Genomic DNA, 19,213 nt, shown 5'->3' with positions numbered 1-19,213 from the left:
CCCATCATACTAAGCCACCCCCATTATGACCTCCCACCGTGCCACAGTGTGTGTGTGTGTGTGTGTGTGTCTACAGTGCAGAGAGGGCGACACTCTTCTGATGGTAGCTTCGTGCCCTGAGGGCAGCTTAGTGAAAGAATGAGAAAGATAGAGAAAGACAACATGAGCTTAAACCTTATATGAAATGTGTCCTTAGCTTCACACATACAGTACTGATGCATACAAAAAAATATGCATGGTTGTACGGCTTAAACACTTACAAAAAATATTCCCAATGTCTACTACTCTCATGCCTTATATCTGGAATAGATGTGTCACAACTAAACACACACACACACACACACACACACACACACACACACACACACACACACACACACACACAAACTCCAGCCAAGGCAGTAGAGGTTGGGCGACTGACTGGCTCAATTCCCAGATGCAAATTTAACTATTAGTCTCAGAGGGTGGCAGAAGAGCAAAACTGGCTATCGACGAAAGAAATCGATGCCACCTGCTAACGACACAGGCGCTCCAATTAAAGTAACCTCTAGTGAAGCAGAGAGAAGAGAGCCTGACCGCCAAACACACTCAGGGAACTGTTACACACACACACACACAGCACAGAAAAAAAACTACTGTATATCACTGTACATTAGTGATACGTGTGTGACGCTTGTGTGTCCTAGTTAGCTTGGAGTCCTTGTGTTACTAATATGGTAAACAGAGTGTCAATGTACTGCCCTCTCACATACTCGAAACGCAGGGCCCAACAGAAGGGAGACACTAGAGTGCTACAACGACTACTCTTGTTATCAGCACTTATTCCACCAAAACACAAACACACACACACACATGTTCCTATTCAGAGGCACATCTTTGCACCCACAAATGTCATATTCACATTTCCTTAGAAATGTTAGATGTACACAAAAACACACAATTCTAACGACGACCAGCGCTGATGTCTCAGTCGACTTCAGAGAAAGCACGTGAAGCATTTATCGCTTAACATTTCCTTGACCTTGACTAAATTGTCCACTACATTCGCACGCACCTCCAAAAACAAATCTTTATGTTCTCCCGGCTTCCAGATTATAATTTTTCCCGGTACTAATATCATTTTTCAGATTACTCCCCAAGATATTTTAGGCAGACAACTACAGGGAAATAAAATGGAAAAAAATACACCTTGTGTAAGATTGTCCTCCTCGGGCCGTTGATTTAAGAGTGGGCCACATAAATCTCGGCATGCTGATTATTTCGAGGGCAGAATATCATGTAACAGCATCGTCTAGTTAGAGCACAAAGGTCGCTGTGTAATCTTAGCTACCCCGGGCATGCTAAACCATTAATCCCAGAGCACTGGGCTTCTTAACCCACTAGAACTACACTGGGAGATTTTTTATACCAGGTTTCTAGAATGCCCCCTAAACACAAGAGAGGGAGAGATACATTTTCCACACATTAAGACTAGGGCTATACGTGGTTTAGACATGAAGACGTGAAAAGGTGTGTGTGTGTGTGTGTGTCTCCCTCAATGTGCTGCTTCAAAACGTTTACAAAATGTACCATCAAATGAAAATGCCTAGCAAATAAAAGCTATACTTTGTATGCTAGAATTATGTTGCATAAACATATTAACATATTATCTGATTATTATTATTTCATTTTACACTGACCAAATTTTGTTAAAAAAATAGGCCCCCCAAAAATAAATTCTGGAAAATGTAGCTACAACTCCCGCATTAAAAACATTTACAAACCCTCAAAACTAGTTTGAGGTGTATAATTTTCTTCTTACGCACAGTAACGATCGTATTCTTATAATATATAAAGGGAAACATAAACATTGCACCGCCATTTGATGCAGGAGTGTAGCCTACATGTGACGACGCAGCCGATTTTGGTTCGGTGCGTCTGGCCTTTATTACGTCGTTAAAGGCAGAGGATTAGGGAGGTCATTAAGTGGCATTGTCTCCTCCGACATGATTAGTCAGGTAGCAAAGTCCATTTGTCACCTGCACCAGCAAATTGAGTTGATACTGCACTAGGGGCTATGGGGACTGTATAATACCAACTTGATTACATCAAGGCAGCTGCGGACTTGACACCTTACTGAATTTGTCAGCATTAATCGTCAGGGCCTGTCACAAATCCATCAGGTTTACAGATAATTAGGGGCTTTCTCTAATGAAGCCCAGAGAAGCAACCTTACCTTTCTTCTCTGATAATGAAGAAGCCTCGATCCCTGGGAAAGAGATGTTTTTCTCCCCAGACTACTAGCTCTGACTGGCTGAGACACACAGCCCCCAATTTAATGAAAGACAGCGTCCCTCTTCACTCCTGTCCTCATCACCCTCGACTGAAACGGATATTCAAGGACAAAATGAGGCCTGAAATGAAGCAACACACAGTGACGTGTAACACACACACACACTCTTACCAACTGCCTTAAATACACTGTGGGAGATAAACTGTAGCTCGTCTTAACCGTAAATGACAGGATATGTGAAATAAGAGGAGTAGATAGATATCATGGTTTTCCCATGACACTACGTATACTGTATATATGGGAAAGGCCTTTTGTAATGCTATGGCCCCATTAGAACCGTTAAAACGTTCACACACACACAAACAAACAGACACACATACACAAACCAACACGCACACACACAGAAAGCAAAAGGCCCTATATTAAATGTCGCTCTATTCTACCCCCCCCCCCCCCCCCCCCCCCCACTAGTGAAAAATAAGGGTGCCCAATACTATATATTGTGCGTATAAAATTTGTCCAGACATGTCTCCTTGTGGTGCTCCGTTCAGCCCTCCTCTAAAGCTCCAGTCCTGTACCCCTGGGGTTCCACATTTGTTTTGGTTGAACCTGGTTTACCCTCTCAGTGAAAACATAACTCACAACAACCTCTTTTCCCCGATGGTCGCTCGAGTACTCATTCTCTAAACCTCTATTACCATGGTATTACCATGGCGATTTCCCCCTCGACTCTCCCTCTCTATTTCCTTATAGGCTACAGAGGACCAGGCATGGTTCAGTAGTTACTAGCTAGCATTGAAACACTGGACCATCGTGCTTTAGTTGAGTGTGTGTGTCTGTATTTGTGTTAACAGGGGAGGGTTGGAGTGTGCTGTTACTTCCAACGAACTGTCATGATCATGACAGATAGGAAACACTCCTGTCTGCCAAGTTGTGATTGACCATTAAAGGCCATGATGTATAAGCCGGTCAATGACAGTCAAGCGGATCAATAGGGTCATGTGCAGGGGTCAAGGTGATGGCATGTTTTCATGTAAGATCTGCTCGGAACCATCCTATATGCGATCCTATAGCCTGCTACCCAGCTTCTTTTTTTATAAATGTGATACAAGACAAGAGATGAATCAGATGCGACTCAAACAGTGAGTATAAAGCATAAGACGGCTATTCATCACTGTGCATCAGAAGCGTATGAGCTGTAGAGAGAAGTACTAGTTGAATACTTTTCACAGTCAATCCACACTGACTCCCCATCACTTGGCGCCTATTTAAAATGATAAACCTGCCGAGTTCAAAGTCTTCGCTGCCCGGCCCTCCTGTTCGGTCCGCTTTACACCTCAAATTTCAGAATCTCTTTAAAATTCCAAGACTGTCTTTTGTTCACTCCACTTGTTAATGCCTAACTTCAAAGGCTGCGCCTCATTAGCACAGAGGTGGAAATCCCTGTCACTCATTTACATTTGTTTTTAAAGCGGCATGAAAAAGAGAAGAGAGTCAAAATCCAAACCACTAGACCTCCACCTCGACATCTGGTTTATCAGTGGTTGTCAGATAGTAAATACTACAGTCCTGTGGATGTAGACACGGGCTGCGTTGGTAAAGTGTTCTGTAGGATGAGAGGAGAGGGTGTGCATTTGGATAAGAAATGCAAACCTCCTTGTCTTTAACCCAGACCTGGGGTGCTACTGGTGGTAGGCTGGCTCAGGTGCCCGAATTAATTAGGATTTAGCCCTTTCTGTGATCCTCAAAACACTTCTACCTCCTCCCTCTTTCATTCTCACTCTTTCTCCCCTCTAGTATTTTCTCGAGAAAATATAAAAGAGATAAGGATTCCCCTCCTTTTAAAAACTTTTTAAGTCCTTTTTTTTGTTTTTGACAACATGGGGGGGTTGTCCTTTGAGTGGCTAAATCCGGTAAGGAGCATGCGTGTCTCCACGGAGAGATGTATTGATGTTTATCAGGGATGAATAGATCAAAGGCTGCCACATGACAGGCGATCAATCACGCATCAAATCAATGACACCAATCCTCAAATAAAACCGAAAAGAAAGAAAAACTGTCCAGAGCCGGTTTTCTCCCTCTCTTTCGGGGTCAATTATTCATTATTACTCGCTCTTTAACACTGCAACGAACACCAATAGAAACTCTAACTCTAACGTTTCGTTTATCTAGCTACCTAAGTAGTCGACTTTTCTGGCAAGTTAACACATTAGGCCTATCGTGTCATTACAAATGCACCTGGTTTACTGAAATCATACGGCAAAATAGAAAATACTAATGGTCAACAAATGAAGATGTGCTGAAAGTAAAACGTATTTTTAGGCTATTACGTATGCATAACACGAGAAATGGAAAATGGACAAATAAAACATTTAGTGAATTAAAATGTAAAAAGTCCAACATTTTATCTCCATTTAGTAAGAGACGGTGAAAATGAATGTATGTGTGCGCTCGTGCTTACCTGCTGATCGCCTGGGCTCTTGCTGCTTTCTCCTCGGCATAGTGACCGTCAAGTTCCACGGTACTTTTCATGCAGGAATCAAAACAATAAGTCTGTCAGTGGAGAAAAACCATCCCGTAGCTTTGTTTTCGGAAATAACTGTGAACAGTTTTTCTATTAGAATGGTTTGTTTCTTTTGTAATCGTGGGCTTATGCCAGACAACCTGAAACGGCCACAATGTAACTAAATATGTCCTTTAGGCCTACGAATAGAAAGAAATTACAGAAGATAAAGGACAAACGAAAAATGGGTTTCTGTGATATCAAACCGACGCACGAATTTCGCCAGCTCATAACATGTCTATCAAATATCATCTTCCCTCATCTCTGTGTGTCAGAAAAAAGAGGCAGACATCGAAGCCAAGTTTCAGTCACTCCCCTACTGCCATATGGGGCTATATGGCGGTGTTGGGGCTACTTTGTATCGTCTTCACTCCAAAATAAATAAACTCTGATGGTAAACAAATAAGTCCAGTGTGAGCGAACACAATGTATTTCCGTGGAAGGCTGCGCTTCTTCAAGCTCAGATCTGAAACAAAACAGAATTGAGAGAAAATAGACAGGCGTTAGATGGTTAATGTCAGTCCGTCACCACGCCACCTATTCGGATCAAGCCTCGCCGTCAGCGGATACTTTTCTCCCCTCTCTAGCTTGAGTCGGGGTGGTTGGGATTCTACTTACATTTCTAGTCGTTAAAATGATTATTATCAGCCGCTGACCAAGGAATATGCAGGTGGTTGATGTGGTGGGGAGCCTGCGACTAAAGAGAAACAAACAAGATGCAGGCATCCACCCTCGCCGGAGAGAATTTTCCTTCTGTAAACTCCAGGGAGTGAACTGAGGTCTCGTCTGCTCCTCCGGAAAAAAAATGAAACGCAGGGAATCTAGACGCGTTTCAGACAGTCTCAACTGATAGACAGACGCATCGAGTGGCTTTTCCTGCTTCATTTTCACTCCTCCCCTCGCGCTACAAGCGTCACCCTGACAGTAGAACCCACCTGTCAATCTTTTTAATTGTCTTGTTTTTCCTCCGCTTAAAATTGAAATGACTGACAAAGGACAGCGTGCATCAGTAGGCTAAATTTCAAATAGTTTTTTTGAAATATTGATCCATAAACTTCCTGCATAATGTTATTATGGCAATTAGTCAATTATTACAAAGCTATTCCTAGGTTAGGCTATATTACTACAACTAGGCTAATCATTAGTCATCCTCATCATATGACATAAACTTACCCTAACTTTATTTTGCCTGACATATGCTATCCTATGTCAAACCCAACATGGCAATGTTTTGAACTTGCAATATTTTTCGGAACATTCAGGCTGAAGTTTCCCAGTGTGAGAGCGCCAATATTTACGCATGCTTGAGGAGAAAATATATTTCTGCAGATAATAGCCTATTAACGGTGCTTGTTAATACATGAATGGTGGTGGTCGGCACTGGCTGTGTTGGCAACTTTTTGGCTTTTTGTGTACAATCGTTGAGGATACGTTTGAGAATACGATTGATATGTTTCACCTTACGAGGAAGTGTGTCATGTCCCGGAAGGGGAGGGACTCTAAAGAAGACACGCGGCTTCAGTAGGTGTTTGGCTGCTGCTCCAAGGTTGCGCCGTGCTATAGCCTAGTTATCATCAAAGCAAACATTCTAAAAGCACGTTATTGCGTGTCGATTTTATGCGACAAAAACCGCGCTGGTAATATTGTTTTAATCGCATTGCATCGGCGTGGCCTACCCTGCTACGTGAAGAAAGCCTAGCATAGGCTAACGATAAACATATTGATATCAACGCACAGCCAGTGCCCGTGAACTTTGTCACATAGTCCCTCCCTGGTGCAATGTCCACCTCGTTCTTATTGAGAAACGGTAAGAGGGTGTTTTCAGTATTCGGCGGGGTGTGCAGAGGAACCGATGCACTTTCTAGAGTTAATTTTATATCGCGCCGCTTCATTATAGATTTGTCATACTCCACGCACTTCATGGATTTTAAAGGTTCCTCGATACCGAGCTCCATGAAAAAGCTGGTCGTAACGAAGCTTAGCCAGAATTTCAGAGACGCCGTTGCCTTGCAAACTGTTCCAGTCCCGACACCTGGCGACGGGGACTTGCTTGTAAGAAATCGGTAAGTTTTTGTTAGAAATTGGATAGGTTCCCATTTTCCGCGGGTGTGTAGCCTATGTATAGACTATTCCAATATTGGGCACATTTTGGAGCCAATATCTTTGATAAACTATTTGGTATTGTTTTCAAGTTATGAAAGGGTCTCTTACCTCGGTTAGAATTAGTAGCCTACTTGCGACCATTTCAGGAGCGAGCAAAATACGTGAGGGATATTTCCAAGTTCCGCCCCTACATTTGTCTATCAATCCATCTCGGCATCTCGCTCTGTCCTGTCTCCTTACGTCACGAACCTGCAAACAGAAAGTAATGGGGGGGGGGGGGGGTGTAAAGACTCACGAATAGATGAGGAGATGGAGAAACAGCTTTGCATGGCATGTGGGGCTGCGGCAGGATCATCATTTTCCGCTGCATAAAACCAATGCATAAGACTCAATATATGTCTGTCCGGTTCAAAGCAAGATATTTACAAATGTTGATTACATGAACAGGGTACTGTAACAGAGCAGGAATGTAGGCTACTTAATCTAACCGATTATTTACTACAATTTAAGTCAAAGAGATATTAAAATGCGGGTCAATGCTGGTGTAGCCTATTAGAGCGCAATTGATCAGTGAAATGAAGGCAGGGTCTTGCATGATGGTTTACAGACCAAGGACATAGTAGCATTATCTAAAGATCAAATAGCTTTGAACATTTACAGAAATGTTCATATGTAGCCTAAACCTTTTTCACAGGTTTGTTTTGTGTGCTTAATTGTGTATGCGTAATTTAGGGAATAAAAAAAAAATAACGCATTTATAACTTGAAAATGTGGAACATTGAATTCTAAATACATTTTCCCATGGAGAAGTAGCTTCTCTCTCATCTTGGGAAAAGGAAAGAACAGTGGTAGGTTATTCTCCCCCGCCCGAAACCTTGAATTGTAGATTGAAATAGATTCAAAATGTATGGCATCACGTATTGTTCTATAATTTAATGTGGGCCTATGCCCTTGTACTTTTTTAGCAATTCTTTGTGTGTTGTCTGTAATGAATCCCCATCATATGAGTTGGCCTGGAAAATTACAACATATAGCTATTAGCTAACAACTAGGCTTCACAGGCACCTTCAACTGACAAAAACAAGTTTAAGGGCCTAGTTATCAAGGCATATTTCTTGATATGGGTTATTATTTATTTGTTAATCACTACATCAGAAAGGCCAGTTCTATGGTCTCAATGCAGAGCTCGGAATTAGCAGAAATGCCTGTGATGTCGCATGTAGGCCTTGTATAACGTCTGCTTGGTTAAATTATCTGAGGTGAGAAGACAGTTGCACAACATAGCCTACTGTAGTCCAAGGTCATTTAATTGCACAAATAGCCTATTGCCCATGATCATTTCCATAGGCTATTGATGACCCTTGACTTTTGAACTGTGATTTACCCATGAATTAGGCTGGACTTTATGAATTAGATAGTGTAGGCTATCATTTAAAACGCACACAGCTGCAAACCACAGGTGAAACAAGCTTTGTTTAGAAAATTGAGTGGGTCAGCTCCACTGCTAAGGTAATTGCACAAAAGTGGAACCATTAGTGATAGCTAAACGTAATATCAGATAATGTATTGATGTAGATAAAGGTTTTAGAACGTTACTGTAGTTGTGTGGCATGTCTACGGACAGGACACGGCTGGACCACTTGTTGGCCTCTGCAATGCTTTGGTTCACAATGCAATGTGTATCAGGAAAATGTTGTCTTTTCTTTTCTGCATTATTAACCAGAATTTGACAAATGTTGAGTTTAAATTGAGATATGCATTAATGTCATGTTTCAGTGACCGAGATGATTGCGCATTCAAAGTTTCACGTTTTTTAAATCGAGCATCTTTAAGAATACCAGGCCCGGCCCTGACTAGAGATCCCAGTTCACTTTAGTTTGAACTTTTGAACTTGCTCTTCCTTAATGCATGGTGTTTCCGTACTGTTGGTCCATTATGAGAGATGCAGGTTCAAATATTTACTGGTATGGAAAAATTCAGAAGGGCTGCAAATAAAAAATGATTTGGAAAGTATAGTCAAACCTAGATGTGTTCCTATATTTAATTGGAGCCATTTATTTGTAACTAAACCGGGCTGGTACATTTAAGTGCTAAAAATGCATTTGTGACATGCACAATGATGAGTCGCAACAAGGGTTCTTCTGGAGGATAGAAAATGATTTATTTATACATTTCTTTCACACAAGGATTTTTTTTCTCTCTCCATGTCATCAGCTGAGATGAAAACAGTTTTATTTTTTCATGTCGAGGTAAAGAAACATACAAGATTTAAAAGTGCAGTTTGTTCTTGTGTGTCTCTCAAGACAATGACTCGTGACATCACGCAATGTGCTTTGGGTGGGTGTTTTTTCAAGACAAAATGGAATCAGTGCCAAAACAAACCAATGTTTCCTTCCTGAACGATGTCGCAGGCGTTTTCTAGGGAATAGAAGTGACATCTTGACCTTGGCAGACATTACTGTAGGCATTCTGAAGTGCACCTCTTTATGTCATTATAACAAACTATTATCATGTTATTATCAAAATCACTAAAGTATCCTATACCTGAAAATTGATTATAATGCTATGTAACAATTGTTAATCATTCTGACTGTCATTCACTTATATTTTCTTTTCTGTTCCATTCCATGCAGATTTGTTGGAATCAATGCCTCGGACATCAACTACTCAGCAGGCCGCTACGACCCTACGGTCAAGCCACCGTTTGACGCCGGGTTCGAGGGCATTGGCGAGGTGGTCGGCCTTGGCCTGAGTGCCAGCGCCCGCTACACCGTTGGCGACACCGTGGCCTACTTTGCTGATGGGGCCTTTGCAGAGTACACAGTGATACCCATGATCAAGACCGTACCTGTACCCGCGGTGAAGCCAGAGTTCCTCACCCTGCTGTTAAGCGGTGCCACGGCTTATATCGCCATGAAGCGGCTTGGCGACCTGGTGAAGGGCGAGACGGTGCTGGTGACGGCCGCTGCCGGTGGCACGGGACAGTTCGCCGTGCAGTTTGCCAAACAGGCCGGCTGCCATGTTGTGGGCACCTGCTCCTCCAACGAGAAGGCTGGCTTCTTAAAGACCATTGGCTGCGACAGGCCCATCAACTACACGTCCGAGGACTTGAGCGCCACGCTGCGCAAAGAGTACCCACAAGGCCTGGACGTAGTCTACGAGTCCATAGGCGGCAGAATCTTTGACATGGCGGTCAACAATCTAGCCAATAAGGGCAGGCTGATCGTGATCGGGTTCATCTCAGGGTACCAAACGGCATCAGGGGTCCCAACTGTTAAAGGAGGGACTCTGCCTGTGAAGCTGCTCCAGAAGTCAGCCAGCGTGAGGGGGTTCTTCCTACCTCACTTCCTGGCTGACTACAAGGAGGCGATGGGAAGCATGATGCAGATGTTTGCTAAAGGGAAGCTGGTGTGTGAAGTGGACTGTGGGGACATGGCCCCCGAGGGCCGTTTTGTGGGGCTGGAGTCCGTCTTTAGGGCTGTGGACTACATGTACGCTGGGAAAAACGTTGGAAAGGTGGTGGTTGAGGTGACTCCACCCTCACTGGAGAGCAAACTGTGATTTGCCTTAATGTGAATGCACTGGAATCCTCAAACAAATCAAATGTATGTATGCACATTGAAATTACCTATGCAAGTACATATGTTGAAGGCAAATTACCCAAACTGTGACAATCTACAGTACTCTTGAGTTGAATATATTTTTTTAACAGTTTATTTCACCTGAATCTATTTTGATATTACTAAAATGTTGTTCTGTTCGAGACAGTTCCTTGTTAATGTTTTTGATGATTGTATTGAATAAAACAAAGCCAAAGTCCCAATGAACGGGGATCATACTTGTAGAGTGAAGATTGCTGGTGTAACAACAGAAGGTTATCTCAAGAAAATAATATTGTACCCCTCTAGATCAAATGCCTCCCTCATTCTCATGCTCTCTCTCTCACACACACACACACACTTGTTTAATTGCTCTGTGCTCAAGACTAGAGCTAACTAAAATGTAATCCTATTAAAATGTGTATTTACAGTAACTAGACCTGTGGCTGCGTTGACTGTCCACAGCTTACACATGATTACTGCACTCCAGACAATGTACCAGCATATCAGCTGAACTTGTCCCTCTGTTTAACAGGAAACAAAAGTAGCTGAGGACAATATTGCATAATGATCACATTTAGTGTTACCAGTTTTAACCTCTGTCATACTTTTGGAATACAGGCCTAAGCATGCCCAGAGCAATTGACCCCGTTTAATCACACACACACACACACACACACACACAACAGATTACACATTCATATAATTAATAAATTAACTTAAATCAACAGAAAAGATTGCACATTTCTCAATGTATTGTAGATGTTCAGTAGGTTTTAAAATAGCACATTTTGAGAAGTATTTGCAATGTATCATATGTAATTAACAGTCATATCTAGAATACATTATTTATCTTACATTTTTGATTATAAAATGAAATGTGTTTTGTTGTAGTAAAATCTGTATACACTTGTCAGAGCTGAATGCAGCATCAGGTGTGCTTGGTATTTTATAGCATGTTTGTGGCTGACAGAAACAGCGTTCGTATCATCCATCGTTCCATTCACATGCCCCAAGCTGCACATAATAAAAAATTAGTCCAGCTAACCAGAACTTGGGGTTGAAAATACCATTAGTTTTTCCCACAACAAGCAGAAACCACTTCTATTGAATGTATTGTGGAATGCCTTCTGAGGTAGGCCTAAGGTTTTCTTTCTTTTTTGTTACCGTGAGGATAAGGTTCCACTTGATGTTTTGGATTCTGTTGAGCCAATTCACAATTTTTTTTTTTCCTAATTTAAATATAGAACCCTTTTAAGCTAAGTATCATGTTATCGCCTACATTAGAGGTGAGGGTAGATGAGATACTAGGTGGGATACAATTGTCATGGAGAAATGCCTTATCTTACATATTAATTCTAAAACTATTTACAAGTTAATGTGGGTGTTACTCTGTGGCCTTTTTTAATTTATTTTTATTTTTTTAGACGTGAGAAAAGGTCATTTAAAAAAATGTCTAAGACAATACGTTATGTATCAAGCCTAGGAACACAAAACAAATACCTGTCTCCACCGGGGAGGGATGTCTGTGTGTTCATGGACTGTGGACATGCAATATCCTCCTCCAGGTGGCCACTCAAAAAAGATCTCAGTGTGAAATACGTTACAGGTGTGACCCCAGCATGCAAAGCTGCTACCTTCGCCAGGCAGTCAGCTCAGGAAATCAGAAACATACCCACCAGCATGAAGCCATTTGAACCTGCACCAGTGCGTCTCACACGCACATACACACACATATGTGTTCCAATAGAACAGTGGTCTGTGTAATGCATGCAGTCTATTTTTGTAGATTGCTTCTTTACTATCTTTAGTATTTTTTAAATTTGAGGTCCTCTTTGATTTCTACTCCTGTGTTAAATATAGAAATTAAGTCATCCATCTCTGCACCCATCCTTGTAAGTGTTTGAGAACAGTGTCACTGTACGGCATGAATGAAGGTGAGCAGCCTGAAAGCTTTTGTTAAAGGCAGATGCACTTACCGTTCATAAAAATGGATTGTTCACTCAGTCATTCTAACCCAAGAGCATACTCTCACACGCTCGTCACAGAAAGGTGAGAGAGGTGATACGAATGAATGTTCACGTGAATTTACCGCGCTTGAGTACAGTTGCGTGCATACTCTGGATAGAGGTACGGACTGTCAATGTGTGTCTGTCTTCAATTACCAACCGAGGTCTCACTGGCCCTCCGGGGCCCACCTGTAGCAGCCGTGATTAGTGCGCATTCACAGTCCAATTAAAGCACAAGACAACCTGGAGAAAACAACACATTTTATTTAATTGGCTTGCAGCTGTTAGCGGGCTCTTAACAAATCATATAGACACATACCCGTTGTAGTCACCTTCTGAGGTACATGACAAATGTTGGTGGAGTGACAAACATGTTTTGGAGAAGTGTGGTGTTTCTCAACGTAGTTTGAGAATATTAGTGATTGTTTTATTGCTTAGACTATCGTTAGGGGTTTTGAGATCCAGTATATTGCATCCACCTTTAACCTGAGTATAGCCCTGAAACCCTAAACGTAAAATTGAAAAGATTAGAATATGGCAAACGTGAAACAACCACAACAATTATGTGAGAAAAGTTCAAATCTAAAATAAATGTCCAAAAGTGCATGTCATGAATAGGTGTGATACTTGGTTTGCCAGAGGTCTGTGCTTTGTGCATTTCGGATACACACACAAAATGGGATCTGTGACCTTTTTACAGCTTTGCTTTCAATTCAATTGAACCATATAATTGTTGATTATAAGAATACACGGAAAATACTGTCAACAGTTAGTGAAATGCCAGTGTTGTAATACATCAAATCAATTTGATCAGCTGGGTATTCAATCAACGGTGTTACTTTAGATTCTACCGTCCCTGTTCCCATACTGGAACACCTAACATAGACATCATTCGGTGTGGTCTGGTATAACCTGGTGCCTTTGTGTCTGACTCTGTCATGGCTCAGGTCCACTCTCAGTCACTAAGAGTCACAAGGAGTCACTCAGACCCCTCAATCACCATCACTCCTCCCCTTGTTACAAAACCCCACTGAACTAATTGTCAATGCACACCCAAACACTGTAAGTTAAGGTAAAAACAGGTGACTTCCAATATTTTTTTCCTGGTGGTTTTATTTAACAAAATATATAATAATATGTTACTTTTGCTCATTTTGTATTGCATAGAAATATGAACACAAGGTTTCTCTTGCGAGCATTTTCCATACTAATGTCATTATTTTGCATTTCTCCATTTTTTTATGGTTCACTTTTAGAAAAAAGGAGAATAGGAGAAAATAGGGGAACCCTTTTTTGGTTCCGGGTAGAACTCTTTTGGGTTCCATGAAGAACCCACTGGGGAAAGGGTTTTACATGGAGCCCAATAGGGTTCTACCTGGAAACAAAAAGGGTTCTTCAAAGGGTTCTCCTATTGGGACAGCCGAAAAATCCTTTTAGGTTCTAGATAGCACCTTTCTTTCTAAGAGTGTAGACTAGCAGTGTGTGTGTGTACATGCGTCAGTACTGCTGGCAATCCGTCTGTCTGTCTGTCAGGGTCACAAGGACTCAGTTGGACATGAATTAGAATATGCAGCCGGGCCACTCAAGTCTCACTGAGGAGGAGGAATACCTTTCTTAATCAAGTTCCCCTGATTAATTGTAATAAAGGTGTCATCCATAAATGTCTCCTGATTGAGTAATTTGAGGCTGAAGACAGTAAGCACATCCCTGGTGATTGGGGTTTTACAGTGGGGGGGGGGGGGGGGGGGGGGGGTGTAACAGGGAGACACGGCGACAACACAAATAGATCCTCAGTGCGCTGGCAGTCACCCTCCCTTCACGGACAGCCTTCGCACAGCTGACGGAAATACAATTATCAGTGTGATCTGCTTAAGAATTCATCAGCGGCTCCACTGCCCAGTGAAGACATCCACAGAGTTGGAGAGAAAAAGAGCCGAGAGAGAGGAGGGGAGGGCGCCGAAAGGGAGGCCTGATTAAATGAGGTTTTATTTTGTACAGGCCCGAATGTTCCTTTAATATTATACTATAAATTCATGTATTGATTCAACCCGCATGTTATTTTACATGTTCCAAATCAATGTCTTTATTTCAAATGTGAATGAAAAACATCCAGGTGCCTATAAACGTACTATATGTGTATTAAATACTGTTCAGATTGCATTTCAATATCACACACCAGTCAAAATGCATATTGGTCATACGATATGAGTAGCAGAGAAACCAAACGTATCCAAATGTATCTGATGTTGGTGGCGATATACAAAGTAGCGAACCTGAGCCAGGTAACAACGCAGTGCAACCTGTACAGTCGGGAAAGGCTAGCCTACGGTCATTGAGTCTGATGTTATGTGTGCAGGTGAAAGTCAAGGGCAGTAAGTATTCATACAGTGGATGGATGATATTATCAGCACACCATGCCGGACGACAGCGTCCCAATTTCATCGGTCGGTGTCTCTCCACTGCAGACGTAAAGATCGAAACACCCAGTCCATCCCGCCCCGTGTGAATGACGGACAGGTCCTCAGTTAGCTCAAACACCAGGTCCCCCTGTCCCCATTCTTTACCCGCCAAACGCCACTGCAGCCAAGGACACTCGGGTGTCAGCAGCGAGGCATCTGGGCGACATCGTTCATCAGGGCGCATCGGTAATGGGAACCTCCCGGTGACAGTGGTCATCAGGACACAAAAGCAAAAGGGACCATAAACATGGTATGACAGATGGCCAGGGGGACAAGCTCCGACAGGGAGGGAGGGATGAGAAAGAGAGGGAGCGAGATAAAAGTGAGATGGCGAGAAGGACAGAGAGGAAGAGAGATTTCATGCTCAAGTGTTTGGTGTTATGAAAAACAAATCCTCAACCCTCCGGACGATAACTATATGTTCAATGTCAATGGTGAAGAGGTGGACTGGAAAGCACAAGATAAGTACTGCGTTGCCTGTATATAAAAAAAAAAGAAAGCAATGGAACCCCTTCTCTCGGGTCCCATCAAAGATGAGCTTAAAGAAGTAGTTCTGTCTCTCCCCTACTCAATGAACAAGATATGCTAGCTGCATTTAGAAAAGAAGAACGTTCAAAGCAGGAAATCATTTTTTTCTTCTCTGAACATCTCTTCCTTTTCTTCCTTTTTTTTCTCCCTCTCCGATCAGTCTAATGAGCTTGCGTTTGTTTCAGTTTGTTTACCACCGTGTCAGCGTTGACACCGGCCAATTAGCGAAAGTGAAACCGTTTAACTGTAGCTACGGTATGTCGGGGAGTGAAGGCACAGCGAAAGGAAGGAGAGAGATGTTGATTTCAGAACACGCGGACAACCACCAGGTTTTATGACAAAAAACTGGGACCAACAGGCATGGTAGCTACTGCAGGAGCTAAAGCTGCTAGCATCATACGCTAGCTCAGAGGTTCTTCAGATATTGCCTCCCCGATCCTTTGAAAACACATGAGGAACCAATGGGAGGGGGACAGAATTGAGACAACACATGGTCATTATGATCTGGAAGTTTTTGGTTGAATTCAGCTACTGGAAATTGGACCCTAAGACTTTGCCTGAAGAGGGTGGTGTTTTGTGGTAAATCGTGGTGAAAGAAGTTTGAAGTGAAGTAAAAACAAAGGGATAATTACGGAGGTGATAGCGACGACAGAATGTGAGAAACAAACGGGTTGCGTGAAAATGAGGTGAGGCAGGGATGCTGAGGGTTGTCAAGAAATGACTACTTGTTTTAGGTCCCAGAAGAGAGAAGACATCGTTGTGCTAACGTCTACATCACCTCGGGACTCACATGTTGTCTCAACTTTCTTATATGAGCTATTAAAGAAAGTAGCACGCACAGCACGGTGACATCCAATAAATAAAGTGCTCTATAGACTAGCAGCTGTCGTCTTCTTGTCATTGTTCTTGTTCTTCTTCTTTTTTCTTTTCTTCTTCGTCTTCTTCGCCGTCCCGGAGACAAGCTGTGCCGGACAAAGATGTGAGCTGATTGTTTGGTGGAAACAGTCGTCTCGTCCATTAATCGTCACCCATCCATCCCTTGGACCTGTCTATAACGCGGAGATTACGATATCCATCACTCCGCCGTGCCGTCACTTTGATTGATGGATTTACTCACAGAGTCCCTCTGTTTTCACAGGAGTGTGTCGTGCTGGAGTGAGAAGTGAACGACATCTCCGCCTGTGATCAGATTTAGAGTGCGTGTTCCATCCAAGAGTGCATTTGGTTCAGTGATACACAATCCCCTACGGGGGCGGCCAAGCAAAATGCTTATGGCAATCTAATTGCATTAGGCGTGACGGTTTGTTGTGTCTGTTATTCCTGTAGTAGGCCATTGACGTACTCAGGCAATAGAGTAACACAATCTCATTCGGTGGGAGTTCTTCAAGTCTGCCAGGGAGTGGTGTCACTCTCATGCATGTTGAGCAATATCAGAGCAAACACTTGGTAGAACGGGAGGTATGCTTAAATACCAGGCAATCTCCCTCGGAAAGGAATCGTTTAGCAAATACTTTAAGAGCATAATCATCTCTCAGAGGTTTTGAGTAACAGATTTGAGCGAGCATGGTGCGCCAGCCTTGCCTCTAGAGAGATTCACACAGAGCGTGAGACAAAAGAGACACAAATATGGACTCTATTGCAGCAAACAATTGAACTAGCACTGCAGCGAAGGCCCGCCTTTCCTCCCCTTCCCAAGGACTTCCTCGTCATTGTAACCCAAGGCAAATTAATTCATCATTATTGTTTTTCCGTCCCATCCCTAATTTGTGTAGCTCTAAGTGTCTGCAGCACCTGAGCAGGGACGTGTGTGTGTGTGTGTGTGTGTGTGTGTGTGTGTGTGTGTGTGTGTGTGTGTGTGTGTGTGTGTGTGTGTGTGTGTGTGTGTGTGTGTGTGTGTGTGTGTGTGTGTGCGAGTGCTGGGAGAGGCTTTGACGCGGCAACGACAGGAGACCTAACGCTGCAGGATGGAGAAAGGTGAGCAGGAAACAGAAGGCGCCTATGGAGGAGGTATATGACATCTGTCAGAATCCAGGGAGGTTGGGGGGACAAAGCCCCCCCCCCTCTCCGGCCAGGGGTCACATCTCACACTGCAGTCGCTGAAGTTGTCAGGACACCGCTGACACTTCTTTGGCAATGGTGGCCGGGAACCTGGACAGGCACGGGCGTTCCAGGCACACTTATTTCTGAGTAAATGTATCTGAGGGCATTTGTCCTGCTTTTTTTCTCTCTCAAGGACCAACAGAAACGTCAGGGTTTTCTTTTTTGTCGGTTGTGGTTGCAGGAAGGTCACCTGACATGGCAAGGTCGACAAACAAACAAACAAATAAAAGGAATTAAAATGGAGAAAAACATAACAGGCGAAACAAGGGGGAAAAGGATGAAATGTTTATTTTGAACCTGGTGGCATGTAACAGGCATTACTCTCTGTGCTGTCCTCTGCCCCCCATTGGCTACGACACCACCCCCTGGGCTAACACAAGGGTCATCCAAACGTCCAATCACGTCAAAACCAGCGGTCCAACTTCAACTAGAGAACAGATTCATTATTAAAAATCATGAATACATTTAAATCCTTACTTTTGTTTGTGTACCTGCAATTGTTTGAGTAGAACATCACATATTTCACTTCTGACAAAGTATGACTGCAATATCAGTTAGTGATGGCCTGACAAAGAGAGAGAGAGCGAGAGAGAGAGAGAGAGAGAGAGAGTGTCTGCTGTACGCAGATGACCTGGTGCTGCTGTCTCCCACTAAAGAGAGGTTACAGCAGCACCTAGATCGTCTTCACAGGTTCTGTCAGACCTGGGCTCTGACCGTTAACCTAAAAAAAACAAATATAATGATATTCCAAAAAAGGTCCGGAAATAAGGATGACAAATATAAATTCTATTTGGACACAGTTCTATTAGAACAGACCAAAAACTACACATATCTAGGACTAAATATCAGCAACACAGGTAGCTTTCACATGGCTGTGAATGAGCTGAGAGACAAAGCAAGAAGAGCATTCTATGCCATTAAAAGGAACATCAAAATCGAAATTCCAATTAGAATCTGGCTCAAAAATTTTCAATCAGTTATAGAACCAATTGCTCTATATGGCAGTGAAGTATGGGGTCCTCTCTCTAATAATGAATTTACTAAATGGGACAAACATCCAATTGAAATATTGCATGCAGAGTTTTGCAAGACTGTATTGCAAGTACAAAGAAAAACTCCAAATAACGCATGTAGGGCAGAATTGGGCCAATACCCCCTCCTCATTCGAATAGAAAAAATAGCCATCAAATTTTACAACCATCTAAAAACAAGTGACCCCAAAACATTCCATCACACAGCTCTACAATGTCAAGAGATGAAACCAGAGAAGAGTCCCCTCAGCCAGCTGGTTCTGAAGCTCAGTTCACAAACCCAAACCAACCCCATAGAGCCTCAGGACAGCCCTCAGAAAATCTGGCCCAACCAAATCATCACAAAACAAAAAGAAAAATATATCACCTATTGGAAAGACACCACAAAAAATCAAAGTAAACTTCAATGCTATTTGGCTCTAAACAGACAGTACATGGTGGCAGACTATCTGACCACTGTGACTGATAGAAAACTGAGGAAAACACTGACTAGGTACAGACTCAGTGAGCACAGTCTGGCTATAGAGACCGGTCGTCACAGACAAACCT

The 19,213-nt window shown here is 42.7% G+C and overlaps 2 protein-coding genes across 2 annotated transcripts in view; one reads left to right on the top strand and one right to left on the bottom strand.

Annotated features, from left to right (window-relative positions):
• LOC120031291 (teashirt homolog 1-like) overlaps nucleotides 1-5,676 on the bottom strand; it is a 35,136-nt gene extending 29,460 nt beyond the window's left edge. Inside the window, exons 1-2 of the mRNA XM_038976975.1 lie at nucleotides 5,454-5,676; nucleotides 4,734-5,301 (exon numbers count right to left, since the gene is read on the bottom strand). Coding sequence (XP_038832903.1) covers nucleotides 4,734-4,773 — 40 coding nt within the window. The 5' untranslated portion in view covers nucleotides 4,774-5,301; nucleotides 5,454-5,676. The remainder of the gene's footprint in view (nucleotides 1-4,733; nucleotides 5,302-5,453) is intronic.
• A 644-nt stretch (nucleotides 5,677-6,320) lies between these two features.
• Nucleotides 6,321-10,776, top strand: LOC120031268 (prostaglandin reductase 3-like). Its single transcript, XM_038976945.1, has 2 exons — nucleotides 6,321-6,898; nucleotides 9,572-10,776. The coding sequence occupies exons 1-2, from the start codon at nucleotides 6,615-6,617 to the stop codon at nucleotides 10,497-10,499; spliced, it is 1,212 nt and encodes a 403-aa protein (XP_038832873.1). The 5' UTR covers nucleotides 6,321-6,614; the 3' UTR covers nucleotides 10,500-10,776.
• Nucleotides 10,777-19,213: the final 8,437 nt, after the last annotated feature.

The sequence above is a fragment of the Salvelinus namaycush genome, chromosome 37, assembly GCF_016432855.1.
Source record: "Salvelinus namaycush isolate Seneca chromosome 37, SaNama_1.0, whole genome shotgun sequence".
Classification (NCBI taxonomy): Eukaryota; Metazoa; Chordata; class Actinopteri; order Salmoniformes; family Salmonidae; genus Salvelinus; species Salvelinus namaycush.
Note: the sequence above shows the minus strand (reverse complement) of the source record. Positions and strands in the feature narration are given on the sequence as shown.

Coding starts and splice junctions, on each gene's coding strand:
- LOC120031268 (XM_038976945.1), top strand. CDS start 6,615: ATGTCCACCTCGTTCTTATTGAGAAACGGTAAGAGGGTGTTTTCAGTA. Junction 6,899..9,571: donor GACTTGCTTGTAAGAAATCG/GTAAGTTTTTGT, acceptor CATTCCATGCAG/ATTTGTTGGAATCAATGCCT.